The sequence below is a fragment of the Carlito syrichta genome, unplaced genomic scaffold (genome assembly GCF_000164805.1).
Source record: "Carlito syrichta isolate Samal-C Ts95f unplaced genomic scaffold, Tarsius_syrichta-2.0.1 Scaffold315946, whole genome shotgun sequence".
Lineage (NCBI taxonomy): Eukaryota > Metazoa > Chordata > Mammalia > Primates > Tarsiidae > Carlito > Carlito syrichta.
Genome location: NW_007260042.1, coordinates 155,585 through 179,736, shown reverse-complemented (window position 1 = coordinate 179,736; position 24,152 = coordinate 155,585). Strand labels below are relative to the sequence as shown.

The 24,152-nt window shown below is 36.4% G+C and overlaps 1 protein-coding gene across 1 annotated transcript in view; it reads right to left on the bottom strand.

The window, feature by feature from the left end:
* Positions 1 to 24,152, bottom strand: part of PPP2R5A (protein phosphatase 2 regulatory subunit B'alpha) — a 78,556-nt gene that overhangs the window by 1,619 nt on the left and 52,785 nt on the right. The window contains exons 4-12 of the mRNA XM_008073565.1: positions 18,109 to 18,201; positions 14,493 to 14,623; positions 12,521 to 12,580; positions 10,897 to 11,005; positions 10,150 to 10,203; positions 2,994 to 3,044; positions 2,602 to 2,721; positions 2,389 to 2,516; positions 1,434 to 1,535 (exon numbers count right to left, since the gene is read on the bottom strand). Of these exons, the coding sequence (XP_008071756.1) occupies positions 1,434 to 1,535; positions 2,389 to 2,516; positions 2,602 to 2,721; positions 2,994 to 3,044; positions 10,150 to 10,203; positions 10,897 to 11,005; positions 12,521 to 12,580; positions 14,493 to 14,623; positions 18,109 to 18,201 (848 nt within the window). The remainder of the gene's footprint in view (positions 1 to 1,433; positions 1,536 to 2,388; positions 2,517 to 2,601; positions 2,722 to 2,993; positions 3,045 to 10,149; positions 10,204 to 10,896; positions 11,006 to 12,520; positions 12,581 to 14,492; positions 14,624 to 18,108; positions 18,202 to 24,152) is intronic.

The window sequence follows — 24,152 nt, the reverse complement described above, 5'->3', positions numbered from 1 at the left end:
CCCTGCAGAAACCACGTCTTTCTGTGCATCTCTAGTCACTAACCAGTTTGTACCTTGCTATCTCCTGCCTCTTACATGTCAAAAGAAAACTTTTAAGTTTGAATAGTCTCTCTCTAAACAAAACAAACGTCAAAATATTTCAAATGTTGTTTCAACTACTTAATTTCAATTCTAAGGAAAACATTTCTGAGTATCTTAGACTAGGCGATTCTGAAAGGCTATTATGTGAACACGTAAAACTTAGGCTTATAGCTCCACAGTTGTATATGATTTAAAAGACAACTCCTTTTAAGGATTTGCTGATTTATGCAGATAAGAAATAATTATTATTCTTAGTCATATGAAACATATATTTTTCAAATAAAAGTTCCATATGACCCTAGTCATTTCTTCTTCTTATTGCCTATGAGGCTTCCTAAGGCTTAAACCATGTACCTAACTTCTATTCCTTCCTGAATGCTGCTACTCAAAAGAAATACTAAATTGGGTTAGTTATTAATGGGCCAGAGGGCCCTGAAGAAGAGCTATCCATTTTCCACATGACATAAGAAAACTATGACTAGGAACACATAGTCAAATAGATCAGCTTTTCTAAACAGAACAGCTAATATGTGAATTAGAAGTAAATGGTAGCTGTTATCCTCATGATAGGGCTCAGGTTGCAGTTACTGTCCATATTAAGTTTAAGAAAGCCCTTCTTAAGTTTGAAATAAATATATGAGAAGTGTTTTTTTAAAAGATTATTTTTTAGTAATTTATGAAATTCTCAAAGGGAAGTAATTACTGAGCCATGTTCCTTAAGGCTGATATGTGCTATCATTTATTCTCTAAAATACATATTATTGCAAGGAACAACGTACTAACATTGCCCTGGACCATAAGCATATTATGTGAGTACCCTTTTCCCAAAGGAAAACTATGCTGACTTTAAAATACTATCTCTGTAATGTGATGTTTAAGAATTATCAACTGTTTTATACAAGGAACAGTTAAAGGGTAAAGCTCAGTATGGAAGTCCATGTGGACAAAAACAATTTTCAGAAATAAAAGGATAAGAAATCAAATTGTATAAATTGGTATTTAAAGTTCAGTATAAATTGTATGTCATAATGCAGATGCTACTAGACTGATGAAATCTAAGGCTCAGAATGAGATAAACAGGATTTATGTTCCACATTAAAATAATAATCTAACCATTAGGGGAAGTAAATTATATAACAATCTTAAATAAATGGTTACTGCTTTTTCTGCTTAACAAATATAAAAATATGGGTGCTAGTTTATCTGGAAATAAGATTTTCAAACTGCAATACTTAATGTAAGGTAACTGATTCCTTAAACATGACAATTTTAACTTAGAGAAAATACCTTTCGGAACTGAATCATTTAACCTAAAATATATAGATAATTTTGTAATTCAAAGTATCAAATACCTCTGTCTTTCAGCTTTGTATGAGCTAGTAAGGTCCTCAAAAAGCTTGCCATTCATTTCCATTAGGGTTTTCAGCACATTGTATACCAGGGTTACAATGGTCCTGAAATGAAAATGAGCCAGTCCTGGGTTATTGATGCTGCTAATAGGAAATATAACACTGTCATCTCTAAAATGGGTTAAGCGTTGGCTGATTCACTGTAGAGATGATAAAACTGAGGTTTGAGAGGTTTGTAATTTGCTCAAGGTCACACAGCCAGTGATGTATAGACAGTCTATTTAATTCCAAAAAACTTACATCCTTCCCACTTTATCATGCATAGATTAAACTCTGGCTAAAAATGTTCTGGTTATCTTCATTTCTGCTCTAGAGTCTCATGTCTGAAGCCTTGAGTAACAACATTAAAAGAAGATAAAAGATCAAACTACCAAAACTTATAAGAAGAAAAGCAGAAAGGAAGATACAGATGTTACAGAAGTTGGATATATACATTTCAAGTATCACTGTTACCGTAAGCACTTTAGCTTTCCCCAGGACATTGCTCTTTAGAGGTGAGACTAGGTAATGGGGCCAACCAACACAACTCTACATTTAAGGGAGTAGTTTGTGCATTCTCTGCAGATGTTCAGTTGGTCTCCCCCACTGAACAGGGTTTGGCCACACACTGGTGCAGAACGTTATACCTGACAGTCCAACCTCCAGGGAGATATGCAATTTTAAATTGACATTAGACCATAAACTAAAGAACATACAGATATATACACTTACAACTTTATAAATCTATATATAAGACACAGAATAGAATGGTGTGATGTTAACCTTGGAATAAGTGCCAAATCTGTACAAGTTTCATGAATGTGTTGGGAAATTAAATGACAAAAAGGTTAAAAAAACAACAACACTAGAAGAATATGACTGACATAAAAGATATTTACAAAAATGTATATATACTTACGGATTCCAGTGTTCTTTGGAAATTTTGTACAAACTGGCAAACATAATTGGCAGAATTTTATCAATATTCTCCTCAATTAAACTAAGGATATATTCATTATTCCAGAAGTACAATGCCCTTTCTGCAACCTAAAAGAGATATTTAGAAAAGTCAAAACGAAAAGAGAAAATAAATAATAGTATAATAGGAATAGCTTCAATGAAAACATCATACCTGGAAATGAGAACTGGATACACACTTGGATATCTGCTTAAAAAGTGGCTCTTCAATTTTTTTGAACTGTGTTGGTTCAATGACATCTAAGATTTCTTCAATTTCTCCTAAAAACATCACCTAGGTTAAAAAAATTTTCTTTTAAGAAACATAATATAAATTATATTAATATAGAAAGCATACAAATGTGAAGACTAATCTATACGTTATACAATGGGCAATAAAGGTCTAGACAGTGTTCAGTTTACTGTGGTGCTCAGTTCTTCGTGTGGCATAGTCTCTATCTCCTGCTCTGTGGCAGCAGCAATACAGCCAGCCCACAGAAGCCAGGACTATGCCCTGGGATTGAGACATCCTAATAAAATACACTACATTTAGTGAACAAACCCTACCTCTTTCTGACTGCACGTTTTTGGCCAAAATTTCAGCAGTCCTCTGATCACCTACAAAAAAAGAAAAGTTAAACATGCATTAAGCACTGAAGCTAGTTAATCCCAGGATGTTTTCAATAGCTATGATTACATGAACACTCAACTCTGAAGTAAATCAATATTGCTTAATATCCACATGTATACCTAGACTTTCTGCTTAGCTTTAGAATTATATTAATTCACCAAATATACAAATATTTACTGAGCGCCTACTACATGCCAGATAGTGTTCTAGGGACACAGTATGCTAGGGACACACTGATAAAAAAGACAAAAATGCGGTGTCTGGTTTTCATGATGCTTACATTGTAAAGGAGGAGACCAATGTAAGTGATTGATTAAATACATAAACAAAACAATCTTAATAGTATGTGCTACTTCTAAAAAAATAAAAATATAACAGCTTGGTGGGGTGAAAGAAGGAGATTATTTTAAGGAGAACAGATAATTCCTATTATATAAACCATTATGAAACACAAAAAAGCTAGAAAGCTTCCCAATGTATTTCATGGCTAACACAATCTTGATAACCAAACTACAACAAAACACAAGGGACTAAGTATTTAAATAAACACAGTTGCAAAAATTTGCATTAAACTGAATCCTACCGTATATTAACAAAATACTGCATGCCCAATTGTAATGCAGTCCGGAAATGCCAGCATGATTCATTATAGGTTAAAAGGATAAAAAGCCTATGTGATCATCTCAAATGATTCTAAACAATCATTTGATAATTTTGATTAACTACACATTGTGATAAAAATTTAGTAAGCTAAACCATCAAGAGAGCAGAGACAGCCCACAGAATGGGAAAAGATATTTGCCAACTGTATATCTGACAAAGGCCTAACATGTAGGATTTACAAGGAACTCAAGTGCTGAAAGGAAAAAAAACAAACAGCCCCATTAAAAAGTGGGCAAAAGACATGAATAGATACACCTCCAAAGGAGATATATGGGCTGCCAACAGACACATGAAAAGGTGCTCAGCCTCACTATCATTAGAGAAATGCAAATCAAAACCCCACTGAGATACCACCTAACCCCTGTAAGATGGTGGCTCAGCCTGTAATCCCGTACCTTGAGAGGCTGAGGTGAGTGGATTGCCTGAGCCCACAGGTTTGAGACCTGCCCGGGCAACTTAGCGAGCCCTCATCTCTACAATAAATCAAAAATTAGCCGGGCGTGGTAGCATGTGCCTATAATTCCAGCTACTTGGAAGGCTGAGGCGGAAGGATCACCAGAGCCCAGCAAGTTGAGGCTGCGGTGGCCGGAAGCATGCCACTGCACTCCTGTCTGGGCAAGAGTGAGACTCCAACTAAAAAAATAAGTAACAGATGCTGGTGAGGATGCAGAGAAAAAGGAACGCTTCTACACTGCTGGTGGGAATGCAAACTAGTGCAACCTTTTTGGAAGACAGTGTGGCAATTTCTGAAAGAACTAGAAACTGATCTTCCATCTGACCCAGTAATTCCCCTATTGGTATATACCCGGAGGAACTCAAATCTTTCCACAAAAAAGATACCTGCACAAGTATGTTTGTTGCAGCTCTGTTCACAATAGCAAAAACATGGAACCAATCATGCTATCATCAAAGCTGGACTGGATTTTTAAAAATGTGGTACATATACACAATGGAATTTTATGCAGTCATGAAGAAGGACAAACATATGGACTTTGCAGCAACTTGGATAGATTTAGAGTCTAACATAGTGATCTATCACAGAAATAAATAACAGAGTATCATATGTTCTCACTCATAAGCAGACCTTGAACACATAATAATATAAGAAAGGGATTGGTAGTAGTGGGAAACTGCTGGCAGGGGGTGGGGGAGGGATTGAAAGTTGAAGGAAACTGCTAGGGAAGGGAGGGGCACACCTCATCAACAAAGGTACCTGCATAATCAACGTTTGTATACCTAACCCTGAATTGTACCCATCTTTAAAAAAAAAAAAAAAGAAAAAATTTAGTATGCTAAAATGAAGAGAATTTATCAAAAACCATCAGCAATCATTTACACAATGATTTATTGGAAATAGGGTGCAAGCTATGTGGGCCTGGCGGTTTTGTTGTTGAAACAGATCTTTGACAGCCTTCTAGGTTACTTTATAGTCTGGTCTAATAATGAGGAACACTCATTCAAATTAAAATTGGGAAGAACATTGTTCTGGAGTCAATCCAGTAAGATAAGAAGAATTTGATAATTTGGGAAAGGAATACCAGAATTATTCCTATTTGTCTAAATATGTAATATGTATATACTCCCTAAAATTTAAACTGAAAGTTACTAGAATGAGTAGGAAAATTCAATATATGGCCGGATGAAAGATAACTATATAAAAGTCAGCACTTTTTTCAACTACTGAATATCGATAATAATCAGATGAAAATAGGAAAAAATATGCTTTTCTTAACAAGGTACTATCATGTGCATAAGGAATAAAATTTGCAAAAAATGTGTAAAACTTCTAGGAAGGTAACTGTAAAACTAGTGAAGATCATGAAAGGCTACAAATACAATCATGTGTAACTTAATGACAGGGATATATTCTGAGAAATGCATCATTAGGTGATTCCATCATTGTACATTGTACATCATTATATAGAGTGCATTTACACAAACCTAGATGGTATAGCCTACGACATACCACTACACATCTAGGCTATATGGTATAGCCTATTGCTCTAAGGCTACAAACCTGTACAGCATGTGACTGTACTGAATACTGTTGGTAAGTGTAACAGAATAGTATTTGTGTATCTAAACATAGAAAAGGTACAGTAAAAATATAGTATTGTAATCTTATGGGACCCCTTTTGTGTTTGTTTGTTTGTTTAAAGAGATGGGGTCTCTTTCTATAGCCCAAGCTGGAATGCAGTGGTGTGGTCATAGCTCACTGCAGCCTCAAACTCCTGGGCGCGAGTGATCTCCTGCCTCAGTGTGTTTTATATGCTATCTATTACTGATTGAAACATTATGTGGTATGTGACTATAAATAGAGGAGATGGTTCAATATTGTACAGATATTATTTCTCCTGTACTCAATCTTCAAATTTAATATAATCTTAATCAAATGTCAATTGAGTTATTTTTTGCAGCAAACATTTATTCTAAAATCTATAAATAGAAACAATAAATTGTTTTTAGGGAAGTGAATTAATGGAACAGAACTGGTACTACTGTTATCAGCAAATAAACAAGATGGGATTAGCACAGAAATGGACAAAAAAGATATATGAAATAGAGGAGTAACTAAACAGACTTATGTATATATGGGCTTTAATATACAACAAAGGTGGCATTTCGGTTCCATGGGAAACTGGTGGTGCTGGGACTGGTAGCTCGCCATTTAGAAAGGAAGAAATGTGGCTCCTTTGGTTGGCAGACTCCTAAGATGACCTCCTGTGATATTGGCTTCTGTATTCACACTGTTGTGTAATGCCCTCCCCTTAAGTGTGGGTTGGCTTGCTGACTTGCTTCTGATCAACAGACTGGCAAAAGTGACAGAATGTCACTTCCATTAGCAGGTTACAAGAGACTGACTTCTGTCTTAATAGCAGATTCTTGCTATCCTGGCTTCCAAGCTTTGATGAAGCAAGCTGCTGTGTTGGAGCGTCCTGGTAACAGGAAACTGAAGGTGGGATCTGGCCAATAGCCAGCCAGGAACTGAGGCTCCTAGTCCAACAGCACTTGAGGAAGTGAATTCTGACAACCACCACGCAAAATGGGAAATATTCTCCCCTATCGGAGACTGCATGAGACGCACACTCTGGCCAACACCCAACTGCAGCCTGTGAGAGATCCTGAAGCAGAGGACCCACCTAAGCCATGACCAGATTCCTGATTCACAGAAACGGAGACAATAAATGCTTGTTATTTTAAGCCACCGAATTTTGTGATAATTTGTTGAGCATAATGGAAAACTAATATATTTCCTTACCCTATGATACACAAACTTCAACCTCAGTGCAGTGGGTTGAGCAGTGGCCCCTCAAAAAGATATGTCAGCATCTTAATCTCTAGAACCTATGAATGTGACTTATTTGAAAAACAGGTCTTTACAGATGTAAATAAAAATCTTAAATGAAATTATCCTGGATTATCCAGATGGGCCATAAATCCAATGACAAGCGTTCTTCTAAGAGCCACAAAAAGAGAAAAGGAGGTGGCAGCCAATGTGGTGGGTCATGCCTGTAAACCCAGCCTTTTGGGATGCTGAGGTGGAAGGACTGATTGAGGCTAGCAGTTTGAGACCAGCTTGGGCATCATAGTAAGACCCCATCTCTACAGAAAAAAAAAAAGAAAGGCAATGTGAAATTGGAGTAATTTAGCCAAAAGTCAATGAACACCTAGAGCCACCTGAAGCCAGAAGAGGTAAGGAACTGAATATTTCCCCTAGAGCCTATGCTAACACCTTAATTTCGAACTTCTGACATCCAGAACTGTGAGAGAACACATTTCTGTTTTAAGCCATCAAATTGGCAGCAATTCATTATGGCAGCCCTAGGAAACTATTACAAATAGAATAAAGATGTAAAGTAAAAAACTAAATCCATAAAATAACTAGAATATACAACTAGAAAATTAGATAGTGTATATATGGATGTATATATGTGTGTGTGTGTATACACTAGGATATATACTGGAGAATATTTTTATAAGCTCAGGGAATAAAAGGATATTTCTTAGCACACATCAAAAAGTAGTTTTTTTAGTTCTTTAAGGCAAAGATTAAAAATAGTATATTTAATGTTAAAATAAAAACTCTAACTGGGCAAAAAATATTTGTAAAATATAATAGGAAATGGTTAAAAGTAGGACACAAAAATATAAACAGCCAAAAACATGTTTTTAAAATGGCTGAATCTCTGTAATAATTTTAAAAAGTCAATTAAAACAATACTTTACATCAAAATAGACTTATCAAAAATCTTAAAACTTAATATTTTAATTTTCTGTAGAAACAAAGTTTTGCTATGTTGCCTAATCTGGTCTCAAGTTTCTGGTCTCAAGTGATCCTTCTGCCTCATCCTCCCAAAGTGCTGGGATTATAGGCATGCTCCGCCGCACCTAGCCTGTTTTTATTTTACAGTTACATGCAGTAAAATTCCTCCCCCCCTTTTGATATACAGTTCTGAGGGTTTTTATACATGCATAGATTTTCTCATAACCAATACCACAGACAGGAGACAGAACAATTCTGACACACCAAAACATTCCCTCACCCAGCAACATGTTTATAACAATGAAAAACTCCTAGTGTCCATTAGCTGAGTATTGATTAATACATTAAATTATCCATATAGAATTTAATGCTACCAATGAAAAAACGAAATAGATTAATATGGAAGATAGCTACATTTAGGCAAAAAAAAAAAAAATGGTCAGCGTTGTCCTACCATTCATTTAATCTACACATAAATACACACACACACACACACACACACACACACACACACACACACACACACACAATTTTCCAAGAATATATTCACCAATTCATATGGTTATCTCTATAGGAAACAATTTCAGAGAAGTTTCATATTGTGCTTAATGTTTTTGTATTGTGTGAGCCAATTTAACACATATTACTTTTATAATTAGAAATAATAAGTCATTTTCATTTTAGAAAATAATTTCAACACAAGATTTAGGTACATGAGAATGTAATAAACTAACACAAGCTCTGAGTTATTTGTAATTTCAGGAAGCTTTGGTATGAATTCTAGGTTTCCAGAAAATTAATATTAAAGCTCAAACCCAAGTAATATGGCCATAGTTTTGGTGCTGAAACAGCTTATGGTAGAAATGGCAAGATCACTATATCTGGAGACCTTATGAATTGAAAAGCATTTCCTTTGTTAACTTTGACATTTACCTTACTCTCTCCTCATTCCGTCCCTATTGCCATGAAACCAACTCACTCAAGCCAGACATCTGGCCATCATCTCTCTCCCTAATCTTCTACTCTTAAAAAAAAAAAAAAAAAACCTATCTTCTTTATCTATCCCAAATTAAGTAAAATTTTGTTTACTATTTATCAAGCATGAACCATGACTTTTATGTATTATGGGTTTTCATTTCTCAATTCTAATCATGAATTTGTATTAAGTTTTAAATCACTTCAGAGGTTTATGTGGTTTTATGTATGAATATTGGGCTGCTAATCCTGATTTCTCATAAACACTGCTTACAGAAAGGACTATAAATCTAAAAGGAGAAAAACTCAAAAGATTAGGGAGTAGAAAAATATCTTTTGTTCCTTTATACAAAGTTCAAGTGAAAGGGAGAATACTAAGTATATTTTTCAAGCATCCCTAAAGATAGTCTCAGAAGGTTGATAATACATAAATTTAAAATCTTGTAGTTTCAATCCTTCAAATCCTTTGCTATTCTTCAAGAACTATCTCCGTTTACATATTCAGATTTAATATGCCTAGAAAGCATTCTCTCAAAATATTTCACCAAGGTTAAAATGTTTTCTGTTTTTATACTTTTCTATTTCACTTTACCTCTTTTGTTTTTCTTGAATCTTTAGTCAGCTGTTATAACTAATTATTTCTTTACTCTTTCCTGAATTTTCATTTTATAGGTAAATAGTAAGCAGTAGAATTCATATACAACCTTTACTCCAAGATATATCTTAAGCACCAAAGGTAAGGAAATGTTTTCCATCCCCAGCATGTGGTTTATCATTAATGAGAGCAAAATCCTATTACTAAAACAAAACAAAACTCAAGGGAATCGTTTTGGGGCCATCACAGTATGTTTTAATTCTAAAAGGTGAAGAAAGATTAAAAAGATTATCAGTAAAGATAATATGGATATAAAACTTAACTGTGATCATTTGATCCATCATCAACACATCCCAATTAACTGTTTGTTAATATCAATCTGTATTTAGGTCGTTCAAGATAGAAGTCAAGAGAACTCTCCCCCACAACACCCTCCTCTGAATGCAGATTAACCTCACATTCCCTCAAATGATTTTGGCTTCAGGTACATTATTACACTATTTAATAACTCTATAAGGCTATATCTATAAGGCTAAGAAAGCTAATAAAATCCTATTAATGCAGATGAAAATATGAAAATGAGTAGAACACTTACTGGTTCTGTTAGGGTTGTATCTTTCTCCAGGAACTGTACAACACAGTATGCTAGCTAAAAGGTAAGGGACAGTTTGTAAATATTACTGAGCAAAATAATATTTAGTGATGCAGGATATTTTTTACATTTAGCCAATAAAATTGACTACCTACCTCACTTTGATAAACTGTACTCTAAATTTATTCCAGTATATAAAAATATACTCATGATTGTGAATGAAATTGTGAAAATATACTCACAATTGTGTAACTTTTAACCTTGAAAATAACTTCTAGCTCAAAAAACATTGTTTTTTAGTGTCATTTCTGACTATAATGTTAACTGAAATAAGACTAGGGCTAACAATTTAGTTTTTCAGCATGTTTGTACATGTATGCCTATGCTGATATCTTATTCTCTAAATATTAGTAGAGGAGACTGAAAATCTTTCTAACTAGGTTACTGCAGCTGGAAGGAACATTCTGCAGATATGTGGGATTTATTCAGTCACATAGTTAATTGGGTCATGGCCTGGACCAGAATATAAGGAAACTCGATATTTTCTATATCTGTACTTAGAGTGCATTGGTCTTATTTAATAACTAAATATCATCATTTTTAAATTACAATAAAAACTTGCTTTGTATAACTTTGTCAGCAAATTGTTCAATTATACTTAAAACTGTCATCTCAATATTTCACAATTTCTCTGCCTTTATATTTGCCTCTGGCAATATTCACTTCATTTGAAATTTTTGTGAAACTTACCTGAGCATGAAACAAAGCTAATCCTTTTGCAGTATGCATAGGAATAAGAACCTTCATTAGAAATTGCTTATGTTCTGCTTTCAGTGGCAATGCAAAGCCATTGATAATACTGGAGGGAAAAAAAGGCAGGGGAAGTGTTAAGTAGTTACCACTTTGTTTCTAAAAGTTATAATATCCATGAGTTCATAAGGAACAGTGTTCTGCTTCAATCCTGGTGGTGCATGACTATTCATCTTCAAACTATTTTAGGCAGACTATTACTATGAAGTCTCTTCCTCTAAGTCATTCAATGACCCCACAAGAAATTTAGGATTGCCCATTGATGCCCCAGCAAGCAATTTCTATCTTCATTTTCTATAAAGCCTGTCATTTAAAAAAATTTCAATAGCTTTAGGGAGCTTTTGGTTACATAGCTGCATTATATGGTGGTGAAGAAGTCTGGGCTTTATGTGTACCTGTCACCCCCACTAGAGTACACTGTACCTGATAGTTGATTTTTTTCACCCCTCCCCGCGTTTACCCTCCTCCTTCTAAGTATACAGTGTCCATTTTATCATTCTATATGCCTTTGCAGACCCTCAGTTTAGCTCCCATTTATAAGTTAAAACATGCAGTATTTGGTTTTCCATTTCTGTAAGCCTGTCATTTCATGCATTATGTTGCCTTTGTTCTCCTCCCTGAAGCCATAGGAGAGTCACTATCACAATATTGTTAGAATTTCAATATTTTCTGAAGTAAATGGGTAGTTTCTCTTGCTTTGTTGGATAATCTGAAATTAAGAATTAGTTCTCTCTACAATAATATTCAGAATAGTAATAAAGGAGACTAATTCTCTAAATAGTTAATAGGAGGTTCTAAAATTCTCTCAGGTTAATACTGATATAAAGTGAACAAGGAAGGCAAAACATTCATGTAAACTAAAACCAAAGACTATAGATTCTTCTAAAGAGAACAGATGGATTAGGAGTGATATCTGAACAAGAATTCTTTTTTTTTTTTTTTTTTGAGTAGGAGTCTCATTCTGTTGCCCAGGTTGTAATGCAGCCTGCAGCCCCAACCTGCTGGGCTCAGGTGATCCTTCCACCTCAGCCTTCCAAGTAGCTGGAACTATATATAGGCACATGCCACCACACCTAGCTAATTTTTTGATTTATTGTAGAATGAGGTCTCAACATGTTGTCCAGGCCAGTCTCTAACTCGCAGGCTCTGGCAATCCTCTCACCTCTGCCTCTCAAAGTGCTGGGATTACACTTGTAAGCCACAGTGCCCGGCCTGAACAAGAATTCTTGTAACTTCACTAAAGGTTCACTATAGCTTATTTCATCTCTTCCTAATTAGAGCCTATACATTTCTGTGGCAGTCTGGCAAGACCAGGCATAAAACATGCCACAGCTTGAAAGCAGGAAACCTGTCTTAAAGCAGATATCTTATATGGCAGTATTTTAATATGCTGATGCCCTAAAAAACCATTATAATAAGAATTCAGTTGAGAAACTCTATGTCTTGTGCTCTATATTTAAACCCTAAAATATGAAATAATTTCTCCAACCCCAGTAAGATTTTAATACGTAAGCCATTCAAAGTTACTTAATTCTTAAAAAGAACAACAAAAAATCTGACCTACCTTCCTAGTATTTCGAGGAGTTCAGCAACACCATTGAAATGTTCTGTTTCATATATAAACCTGAATTAAAAATAAAGACAGATGTAATAAAAATTAAACATCAGAAAACCAAGCGAAACAGGCAGGAAGTAAAGAAATCAATCCAAAAGGTAGCTATTAGAAACACATTCCATGCTTTAGGTTTTCTTTATAAGCTATTTTGCCCCAAATGGGCTAATTAATTCATAGGAATCTCACAAAAGAAGGTCTAGTTCCTATTAAGTCACATATGTCTTTGCTATTAAACTAACCATAGGTGAAGATAACAAAACAACATTTCACCTGGAATAGTCTATTTACTTAATAATTTTTAAGAAAGATGGATTTTCTCAAAGAAATACTTTTCAAAATAAGAAACCTCTACTCAGGAAAATCCAAGAGAAAAAGACTGATACAAAATAAAGCCACTTTTACTCAGAATTTCTCTAAATCTCAACTTACACAGGCTGTCTACCTTTCCAAGATTAAGACTGCCTTTAAAACAGAGGGACATGAACTCAAATGACTACAGAACAGGGCAGGTGTTATAAACAGCTAAAGTAGTTCTTAGAAGGTGATGATAACTGGAGAAAAATGCTGTCTCTAGACAAGGCAGCCATTCCATAACTGTTGCAATGTGGGAATGCTCCAATTTAGCCAGACTTCAATTAATCAAAACAAACAAATACACCAAACCTTAAATGTGGGTATTATTACAAAATCCCCTGCTGTGAAGCAACTCCTTAACATATTAGCATTTATAAAGTACAGTTGGCCCTCTGTATCAATGGGTTCCACATCTGCAGATTCAACCAACCACAGATGGAAAATGTTTTTTTTTTGAAAATGAAAATTTAAGCTGGGTGCGGTGACCCATGTCTGTAATCCCAGTACTTTGGGAGGCAGAGGTGAGAGGATTGTCTAAGCTCAGGGGTTCAAGACCAGCCTGGGCAACTTGGCGAGACCTCATCTCTACAATAAATCAAAAAAATTAGCCAGGCGTCGTGGTACATGCCTGTGGTTCCAGCTACCTGGAAAGTTGAGGCGGAAGGATCACCTGAGCCCAGCAGGTCAAGGCTGCAGTGACTGTGAACGTGCCAATGCACTCCAGCCTGGGCGACAGAGTGAGACTTCAGCTACAAAAATAAATAAAAATAAAAAAATAAAAAATGAAAATTTAAAATATAGTATAGCAAGTATTTGCATAGCATTTACATTGTATTAAGTATTAATAAGTTAGAAATAATTTAAGGCCATTGCCTTACTAGACTCTGGTGTGGCCATGTGCTCTTCGAGCTATGGCTGTCACCATGCATCCTGGCTTTGGCTCCCTCCCCTACCTTGGGGAGGTGAATCTCTTCTTTTTCTCTCTTTCTAGTTTCGTTTTTAAATAAACTACATTTTCTCATCTAATAAAAAAAAGAAATAATTTAAACTATACAAAAGGATGTGTGGAGGTTATATGCAAATACTATGCCATTTTATATAAAGGACTTAAGCATTTTGGTATCAGCAGGGGTCCTAGAATCAATCTCCCACAGATACTGAGGGGATGACTGTAGTCAAATGATAGGCTTCATATAATAATTAGCTTTGACAGATAATCAAGTAAAAACGCTTACAAGAGTTACAAAATAATATTTATACATACATTTTTAAACAAAAAACTCATCAGATGAGATAAATTCTCCTTCTCTCAATACATCTTACACATGAATAACATTCGTATTACCTACTAAAAATTGTCCTCATTATTACTGTCCACTTATATTAAGGTTACAAGTTTCTAAAAAGTTAGATTCAATCAAATGATAGCCACAAAAAGCTAAAAATAACTCAAATGCTTTCAGCTAAATGTAAAGATTTCAGATATTAAAAATTAACCTAAAAAGACTTAGAATGAAAGAAGATGTGTAGGGGGAAAGTATTACGTATGAATAAATAGCTAATTTACCTGAGGAAAATGTTGTTAATTTGTTTTCTGATGAATGCTCTTAATCCAAGAAATTTCCCATAAATTCGATGCAGAACTGTCTTCAGGAAGTCACGTTCTCTGGGATCTTCACTATCAAAAAGCTCCAGGAGCTTTAAAAAAAATCTGAGAAATTACTTTTAAAAAATAATCAAGTGAAAACTTCACTTTATTCTAATTCTGATTTTAACACTACCCATGAAATCTTTTTAAAAATTTTCTAGAGATTTTTATCTTATCACACTTTTATTCCTGCTAGATAACGAAGCTAAAGAAAAGCTTAAGGAAGATTTCTTTTCAATTATTTCATTTCAAAATATGACACAATAAGTAATACAAACACTTCAAAAAATGCATGCATTTTTTTTGTCTTGCCACTGATTTTAAAATTCTACTCTTCTAAACATAGCTCACAATTTTAGAGCATTAAAATCTGAGAGATTTTTTAATGCTTTCTGATCATCAAAACTATACAAATCTTAAGCTTTTAGATTGCGCCTTTGGGAGGCTGAGGTGAGTGGATTGCCTGAGCCCGCGGGTTCGAGACCCACTGGGCAACTTGGCGAGACCTCATCTCTACAATAAATCAAAAATAAGCTGGGTGGGGTAGCGCGCGTCTGTACTTCCAGCTACTTGGAAGGCTGAGGCGGAAGGATCGCCGGAGCCCAGCGGGTCGAGGCTGCGGTGGCCGGGAGCGGCCACTGCACTCCAGTCAGGGCGACAGAGTGAGACTCCAACTCAAAAAAAAAAAAAAAATGGCTAACCAAGTCAAGATACTCACATTCAAGTTTCTGATGCTAGTTTTTCTTGGAAGACATGCTCAAATTAATAAAGGGGGCCCTTCGTTAAGGTCTTCATGGCAAATTCAAATTAATATAATTTAATACAAGATGATTTTCAGGAGGAAAATATTAAACTAGAGAACACCTGTTAGCTAAGTTTGAAATCTGTTTAATGAGATCTATTTTCAAATATAATTTAAATAAATCTATTTAGAAATATTATATTCACATAATAAAACATAAACAAAACTAATAATCAGGAAGCTGTGTTTCTTTTTTTTTTTGAGTTGGAGTCTCACTCTGTCACCCAGACTGGAGTGCAGTGGCCACTCCCGGTCACCGCAGCCTTGATCTGCTGGGCTCCAGCGATCCTTCCCCCTCAGCCTTCCAAGCAGCTGGAACTATAGGCGCGTACTACCACGCCCGGCTCATTTTTGATTTATTGTAGAGTTGAGGTCTTGCCAAGGCGGGTCTCAAAGCCATGGGCTCAGGCAATTCACTCACCTCAGCCTCCCAAAGGCGCAGGATTACAGGCTGAGCCACCGAGCCCGGGTAGCTGTGTTTCTTACTCTGGCTCGGATACTAATATCTAAATGCTTTTAAGGGTAATTCATAACCTCTGAGCCTATGTTTATTCACTGATAAAATAATGAAGGTTGAAACCAATTATTCCTTTTTTTTTTTTTTTTTGAGTTGGAGTCTCACTCTGTCACCCAGACTGGAGTGCAGTGGCCGCTCCCAGCCACCACAGTCTCGACCTGCTAGGCTCCGGCAATCCTTCCGCCTCAGCCTTCCAAGTAGCTGGAACTACAGGCGCGGGCTACCAGGCTCGGCTAATTTTTGATTTATTGTAGAGATGAGGTCTCGCCAAGTTGCCCAGGCGGGTCTCGAACCCGCGGGCTCAGGCAATCCACTCACCTCAGCCTCCCAAAGGCGCCGGATTACAGGCTGAGCCACTGAGCCCAGCTTATTATTCCTTTTTTAAGAGAATGTATTATAATGGTCAGAGAAGCTAGTGTAAATACTGATTGCGCCACCAACTAGCTGTGTGAAACTGGACATGGTCTAGCTCTTTATATAAAAACACATAAGGGCAGTGCCTGGCACATAAAAAGCCCTCAATAAATCTTAGTTTCCTTTTTTCTTCTGAAATTCTGATTTGAGAGTTGGCATTACACAATTATTTTCTTCTCTTGCAATAATGAACATTCAAATTTATTCAAATAAATTTTCCCCTGTTCTTCTAAGTATTAAAACTTACTATCTACCAAATCATTTCAAAATACAAAAGCTGAGAATTCTCATATACACTATATATTAAACAATACCTGAGAATACCTCAAAGAAGTGATCTATGAAAGCACAGTCATACGAATGGCTAAAAGCAAAGTGTTTGGTCTTGGCTTCTCTGGTAATTCAGGCATTTAAGGTAGAAGATAGAAGTCCCACCCTACTAATTTTCTTGCTTCCCTCCAAGCTACATTATAAAACAAAAGCCTAAATACCTCAAGCTCCAGACTGAGGAAGCACTAAGGCAATTGTTCCCCTCAACTTACTGTTGTTTTAAAAAAAAAAAAAAGTAATATAGCATTACTAGAGTTCCCTAAAATATCCCACACAAGACGTATACAAGGAAATAAATATGCATTCATTTGCAATTACCAATAAAACAAAACTCTTTAATCTGATTGATTTTTACTCATGATCAAAATAGACACTTTACTGTTAATATTTATTAGCACCTAATATTTATAAGTTGTGAAAAGCTATTTGAATGATTGAAGGAAATATTTTAGGCTGACAATGTTCCTTATCAATACTTTACAGCAACTGGTCAGAATACTTTATATGAGACTGGGGATGGTTATGAATGGCCAAAAGGAGCTCTAAATATATAGGATTCACATTTGTAGAATCTTTGTCAGGGGACACACAAGGTGGTCTGAAGTTAGAAAGGTGCTTGTAATGATTTTAATCCTTGGCCTTAGCATCAAATTCCTAAAAAGGCCTTAAATACTGCTAAATATTTCAAAAGAGAAAACAGACCTAGAAAGATCTGGTCTATATTACAATTTTGTTTATTCCAGTCAATTCCTTTAAATTGTTGAAAAGATTTTGAAAATAAAAATGAATACATTCTTGGAAACTGAGTATGTACGTTGCAAAAATGACAGCTATTAACTGTTTATAAAAAGTTTATAAATATTTATATTACTGTTTATATTAGTTTATAAAAAGAAAGATGGTATCACATATGTTCACCTCCTTTCGTCTTAATGAACCTGTTTTACCGTGGTTTAGGAATTGGGTAGTGGGATGCGTAAAGTGCAAAGAGGAAAGGAAGAGGGAAAGGTAACTGAGACTTCATGACAGTAAAGGAGTTAAAAGTCCAAACTCCTCTCAGTTATTCTGTTTCTCTTTTTCCTCCTCTCTGTCATTTCAAAGTCACTGCTTAAAATATGTCGAGCTCAAGTTTAAAGACTTAAAACAAAAGTTTTTCCCGTAGATTGAATGGTCATACCAAAACTTCTCAGTTAGATATTACAGAAAAACTTGCTTTTCTGGTCTTGATAAAATAACCACAGGAATTTAGGATTGGATAGAATAATTTTATTGACTTCATTAGAAGCTCACCCTTGATAAAAATAATCTTTTATTCTCAGAGCTGCTTCACTTCTATCCTGTCTGGAAAGAATAAGTCCTGTCAAACTGAAATAAACCATTAAGGTTTTGAAAGACTACTCTATTGTAATCAGAAGTTAGTAAATCACTGTTAGGATGAATATCAGAAATTCTAAGACATAAGAATTCCTTACCTGTTGTACAAATTTCTGATCAATGTATCGCTTTGCAATGCTAGGCTGGAAATCAGGGCTCTCCAAAAATCTCAAGAAGAATTCATACACCAACTATGAGAGAAAGTCAAATAAATGCTAAGACGATGCTTGTAAAATACTACCCTAAATTTTCACTCCATCTGAAAAACACAAGCCTCTTACTACGTAAAGAGACTGCTCATTGTAAAACATCATGAATTGGTAAAAATGTTTTAAAAATACAGTTTAAAAAAAATTTTTTTAAGTCGGGGGTCTCACTCGTCACCCAGGCTGGAGTGCAGTAGCATAATCACAGCTCACCGCAGTCTCAAACTGCTGGGCTCAGGCAATCCTTCTGCCTCAGCCTCCTGAGTAGCTGGGACTATAGGCATACACCACCACTCCTGGATAATTTTTTCTTTTTGTAGCGATGAGGACTCACAATGTTGCCTAGGCTGGTCTCAAACTCCTGGGGTCAAGCAACCCTCCTGCCTCAGGACCTCCCAAGGCGCTAGGTAGGATTACAAGAATGAGCCACCACACCCAGCCAAAAAATAAAAAATACAATTTAAAAAACTGTTTATTTATAACTTTATCTCCTAAGCTGGTAAACTTTGAGACCGGTTGACTGACTGATCAATTCTTAAGAGACAGGGTCTCACTCTGTTACCCAGGCTGGAGTGCAGCAGTATAATGACAGTTTGCTGCAACCTCAAACTCCTGGGCTCAAGCATCCTCCTACCCTCACCCTCCCAAGCAGCTAGAACTACAGGCATGCCCCACCATGCTGGGCTAATTTTTATTTTTTAATTTTTTTGTAGGGATGGGGTTTCTTGCTATGTTGTTCAAGTTGATCTCGAACTCCTGGCCTCAATGATCCTTCTGCCTCAGCCTCCCAAAGTGCTGGAATTACAGGGTGAGCCAATGTGCCTAGCCTGGAATTTATTTCTTGCTGCAAGGGACCTAGAAAATAATAATAATGCCTATAAAATATTTAATTAAGACTATTTTGCAAACCATACTCCTCAGGAACATGTTTCTTTCCCAATGGACTACTAATCTACCTCAATTTAATCTCTAGAGACCCTTAAATACAGTGTCAGAAACATCCAAATAAGGCAGTGTACCATTAACAATTTTTTAAAAGAAAAGAAAAACTTCAAGTTTTAGCCCCAAAAGTACTTTAGCTTATTAACTATTAACCAATACTATATCAACTTAGCACTCTAAAAATAAAAAAGGAGGATCTGATCCCTAAGTAAAAATGTCATTCAGTAAGCATTTAGGTAGTCAGTTAGGTCAGATACAGAAGGGAGAAAAAGAAAAAAGATTACTATGTTAGACTCACAGACCTTACAGCACACAAAAGCATTGCTAGATCTGGGCCCTATCATTTATCAAATGACAACAAAATTTTATCACTATGAGTTCAATACCATTCTAAGGCTAACAGTGGTTTGGGAACAAGTAAATATAGTTTTGTTTAATACATCTTTGCCCAACTATGCAAAAGGAGCAACACTTAGCTGGTCTAACATTACTTAACTTTTTGTGTTTATCATGAATTAAGAATATAACAAGAAAAAAATAGAAGTTGATATCGATGAAGTTTTTATTTATGGACAAATTTCTAATCAACCAGCAGTGTAAATGATATAGACAATTTGCTTTCATGTACCCACATGTAATAAGATATACAAACCTGATTATGGCATGCTCTGAAGAATCTGCACAGTCTCATGGACTGCTACCCTGCTCTGTTAAAAGCACAACTTAAGCCAGGCTCGGTGGCTCAGCCTGTAATCCCGCGCCTTTGGGAGGCTGAGGTGAGTGGATTGCCTGAGCCCGCAGGTTCGAGACCCGCCTGGGCAGCGAGAACTCATCTCTACAATAAATCAAAAAATCAGCCGGGCGTGGTGGTGCATGCCTGTAATTCCAGCTACTTGGAAGGCTGAGGCGGAAGGATCGCCGGAGCCCAGCAGGCGAGGTTGTGGTGGCCGGGAGCGGCTACTGCACTCCAGTCTGGGCGACAGAGTGAGATTCCAACTCAAAAAAAAAAAAGCACAACTTATTCATTCATTGCCTATTTTCATGTCCAGTACTGGGCATGTATAATGTCAACAGGAATTAGGCACTGTATGGCTTCAAAAAGCTCATTCACTAATTAGGGACATAAAAATAAAAACACATAAAATTGTATACACAAAGGTATACACTATGTGTGCAGGTGATATTTAGGAAAGGGCTATATGACTGTGGAGTAAGGACAATAGGAAAAGCTTTAAGGAGGAAAGGCAACTTGAGTCCTGCATTTGAGCAGATTCTGGACAAGTCAAGAAGAAAGAGGAGGGCTTTTATTTTACAGAAAGGTGGAAGCATGTCTTGAAATGAAGATGGTGCAGGATATGGGTTGGTGGTATGGAATCACAGTCTTAGATTCCTTACACAGATTTCTAGAGCTCAGTGGAAGTTAAGATTCCATGCTCGGCCGGGCTGGGTGGCTCAGCCTGTAATCCCGCGCCTTTGGGAGGCTGAGGTGAGTGGACTGCCTGAGCCCACGGGTTCGAGACCCGCCTGGGCAGCGAGACCTCAGCTCTACAATAAATCAAAAAATCAGCCAGGCGTGGTAGCACATGCCTGTAATTGCGGCTACTCGGAAGGCTGAGGCGGAAGGATCGCTGGAGCCCGGCAGGTCGAGGCTGCGGTGGCCGGGAGCGGCCACTGCACTCCAGTCTGGGCGACAGAGTGAGACTCCAACTCAAAATAAATAGCATAACATAACATAACATAAAAATAAATAACTGTTTAGCCTGGCTCGGTGGCTCAGCCTGTAATCCCGCGCTTTGGGATGCCAAGGTGAGTGAATTGTCTGAGCCCACGGGTTCGAAATCTGCCTGGGCAACTTGGCGAGACCTCATCTCTACAATAAATAAAAAAATTAGCCGAGCATGGTAGCACGCGCCTCTAGTTCCAGCTACTTGGAAGACTGAGGCAGAAGGATCGCCGGAGCCCAGCGGGTCGAGGCTATGATGGCCGGGAGCGACCACTGAACTCCAGTCTGGGCAACTGAATGAGACTCCAACATACATACATACATACATACATACATGTTTAATGTTTATCCCAGATAGAGATACATACATACATACATACATACATACATAAATGTTTAATGTTTATCCCAGATAGAGGTAGAGGGACCACTGGTGACCTATGGAGCTGAAAATCTTCAAGATGGCACAATTAAGTTTATGCTTCTATAAAATTGTATCCTGCCCCCAGTGTCACTCTTTATATATCCCATCCTGCATTATTGTTTTCTTGCATTTATCACACCCTGACATAGAATGTGTGTCAATTATTCTATTATTATTTTATTCTTCTCTACTAGGATGTAAGGGATTTTGCCAAATTCTGTACTTTACCCTCCATGTTTAGAGTAATGACTGACACACAGTAGCTGCTCAATATTTACTGAGTGAATGAAAATCATAGCTATTAAGAGACTGTGTTTCTATGTAGTTACTGAAGTTTCTTTATGTTCTTCTATATGAAGAAATAATTTGCTCCAAGAATCTAAGAAATAATGCTGCAAAGAACAACAGATACTTCAGCAATGGATTCAGTTTACTAATAAATGGCAAATTTCACCTATGTATGGCTGGTCTTTCTACTTCTGTACACCAAAAAAATACCATAAAAGATGAAAGATAACTAAAAAACATGAAAATGGAGAGTAATCCTACCACTGTATTCAGTTCTAACCATGTTAAAATAAAATATATAAAATACTGGTCTTCACCATTAAAATATTTAGGATAAGAAACAGCAGGAAACAGCATAGATGACTAAGGTATCTGAAAATAAGACCTATACAGAAAGCTAAAGGAATTGGAAATGTTCGGCCAAGTGGCAAAGACAGAGAAGCAACTTTCATGATCTACATATGCATAAGAGGCTCTTTCAAGGAATATGATGATCACCTGTTTTCCAACCTCTATTAAGAGGAAACTAATATAAACAAGTTTTAAAAATTGATTAGGCTGGGCTCAGTGGCTCAGCCTGTAATCCCGCACCTTGGGAGGTCGAGGTGAGTGAATTGCCTGAGCCCGCGGGCTCAAGACCCGCTTGGGCAACCTGGCGATACCTCATCTCTACAACAAATCAAAAAAATTAGCTGGGCGTGGTAGCGCACGCCTGTAATTCCAGCTACTTAGAAGGCTGAGGCAGAAGGCTCGCCGGAGCCCAGCAGGTCGAGGCTACAGTGACTGCGAGCAGCCACTGCACTCCAGTCTGGGCGACAGAGTGAGACTCCAACTCAAAAAAAAAAAAAAAAAAAAAATTGATTAAAGCTATGGGAGCTTTTCTGTCCTCTCAATAAATCTTGCTTTCTCAAAAAAAAAAATTTTTTTTTTGATTTAACGTATGAAAAAATTCGTATAAAAATGGCATACTGAACTTTATGAGATATTATATATTAAGACCTGGGATATGGTAAGCACTAATAAAATCTTAGTTCTCGAAGAATCTGGTCTCTGCTGTAATCCTTGTAAAAACAAACCAGATTCTGCATGAACCTTTAATAGCTTAAATACAGCCTAACTCTTTTATTCATAAGAAATTAAGAAGATAATTATTAGAATAAAACAATAAAAAGAGAGTAATAACTATTCACAATTAAAAAGTCAAAGTAATAAAAGTTTCCCTGCTTCATATAAGGATGAAAGATGTTCCTTTCTATTTTTGTTCCTATAATGTTAGCGCATTAGGGTATGATCACTATCATTCTGGATTCTTAGCCCATGCAAATACTTAAAATACAGTATCTGGCCAAGAGTTATTTCAAAGTGTACTTTGCAAAATATTTATGTCCCTAGTTCAAATTTCTAAGTATATCTCTTCCCACGGAGAAGAGCCTTCTACTCCCTAAAATACAGGTTATTCCTAAAAAGGTCTATGCTCTAGTCAGTGTACCACATAATTAAATCTTAATTATCTGTGTTACTAAAGTAATTAATAAAAGAAAATGAAAATACACAATTTGCCTTGTGTTCCAGGCTAGTACAGCTGCCAAGTCGCCTAATTATCTAAATGTCAAAAAAAATTACTGTACAAAAAATTACTTCTCACTCATAAGTGGACCCTGAACATCTATCGTAATACTATAAGAAAAGAATCGACAGTGATGGGAATCTATTGGGGGGGGGACAGGGAGGGCAAGGGTGGTGGGTTAATGGTAGTCAAAATATCTGTCTGGGGACGGGGGGGACACCCCTTATCAACAAGGGTACCTGAACGATGCATATCTGTATACCTAACCCTTAACTGTACCCCACAATTTAAAAATAAAAAATATGTTTAATAAAAAAAAATTACTGTATTGTTAGTCCTCAATAAATAGAAAGCAATAATTCTTACGATAGAAAAGAGAATATAATTTAAAACTGTTGTACATTAATAATACCATATAATACTATACTTAATAAATTAGAAGATATAACCTATCCCCTAGTAACCTGTTGTTCCTTTTTTATGTCTCTATTCTATTATTTCATCGCTCATTAGTATTTCTATTACAGTGTGAAATGAAGTAAGAGGAGATAAACTGCACATTTTTAGAAAATTCAGGAAGAGGGCTGAGGAAACAAACGTTTGAAAAGTTTTGCGATTATTTGTGATCTTTCTTTTTTTTTCGAGTTAGAGTCTCTAACACCCAGGCTAGAGTGCAGTGGCACACTCATGACCACTGCAGCCTCGACCTGCTGGGTTCAGGCAATCCTTCCACCTCAGCCTTCCAAGTAGCTGGAAATATAGGTGTGCGCCACCAAGTCCAGCTAATTTTTTAATTTATTGTAGAAATGAGGTCTCGCCAAGTTGCCCAGGTTGGTCTCAAACTTGTGAGCTCAGGCAATACTTTCACCTCGGTCTCCAAAAGTGCTGGGATTATAGGCATGAGCCACTGCGCCTGGCCCTGCTCTCTCATTAAGAACTAAATTTAATGTTTATTTTCCACCACATCAAATTTCCAGCATCAAGGATCTGAT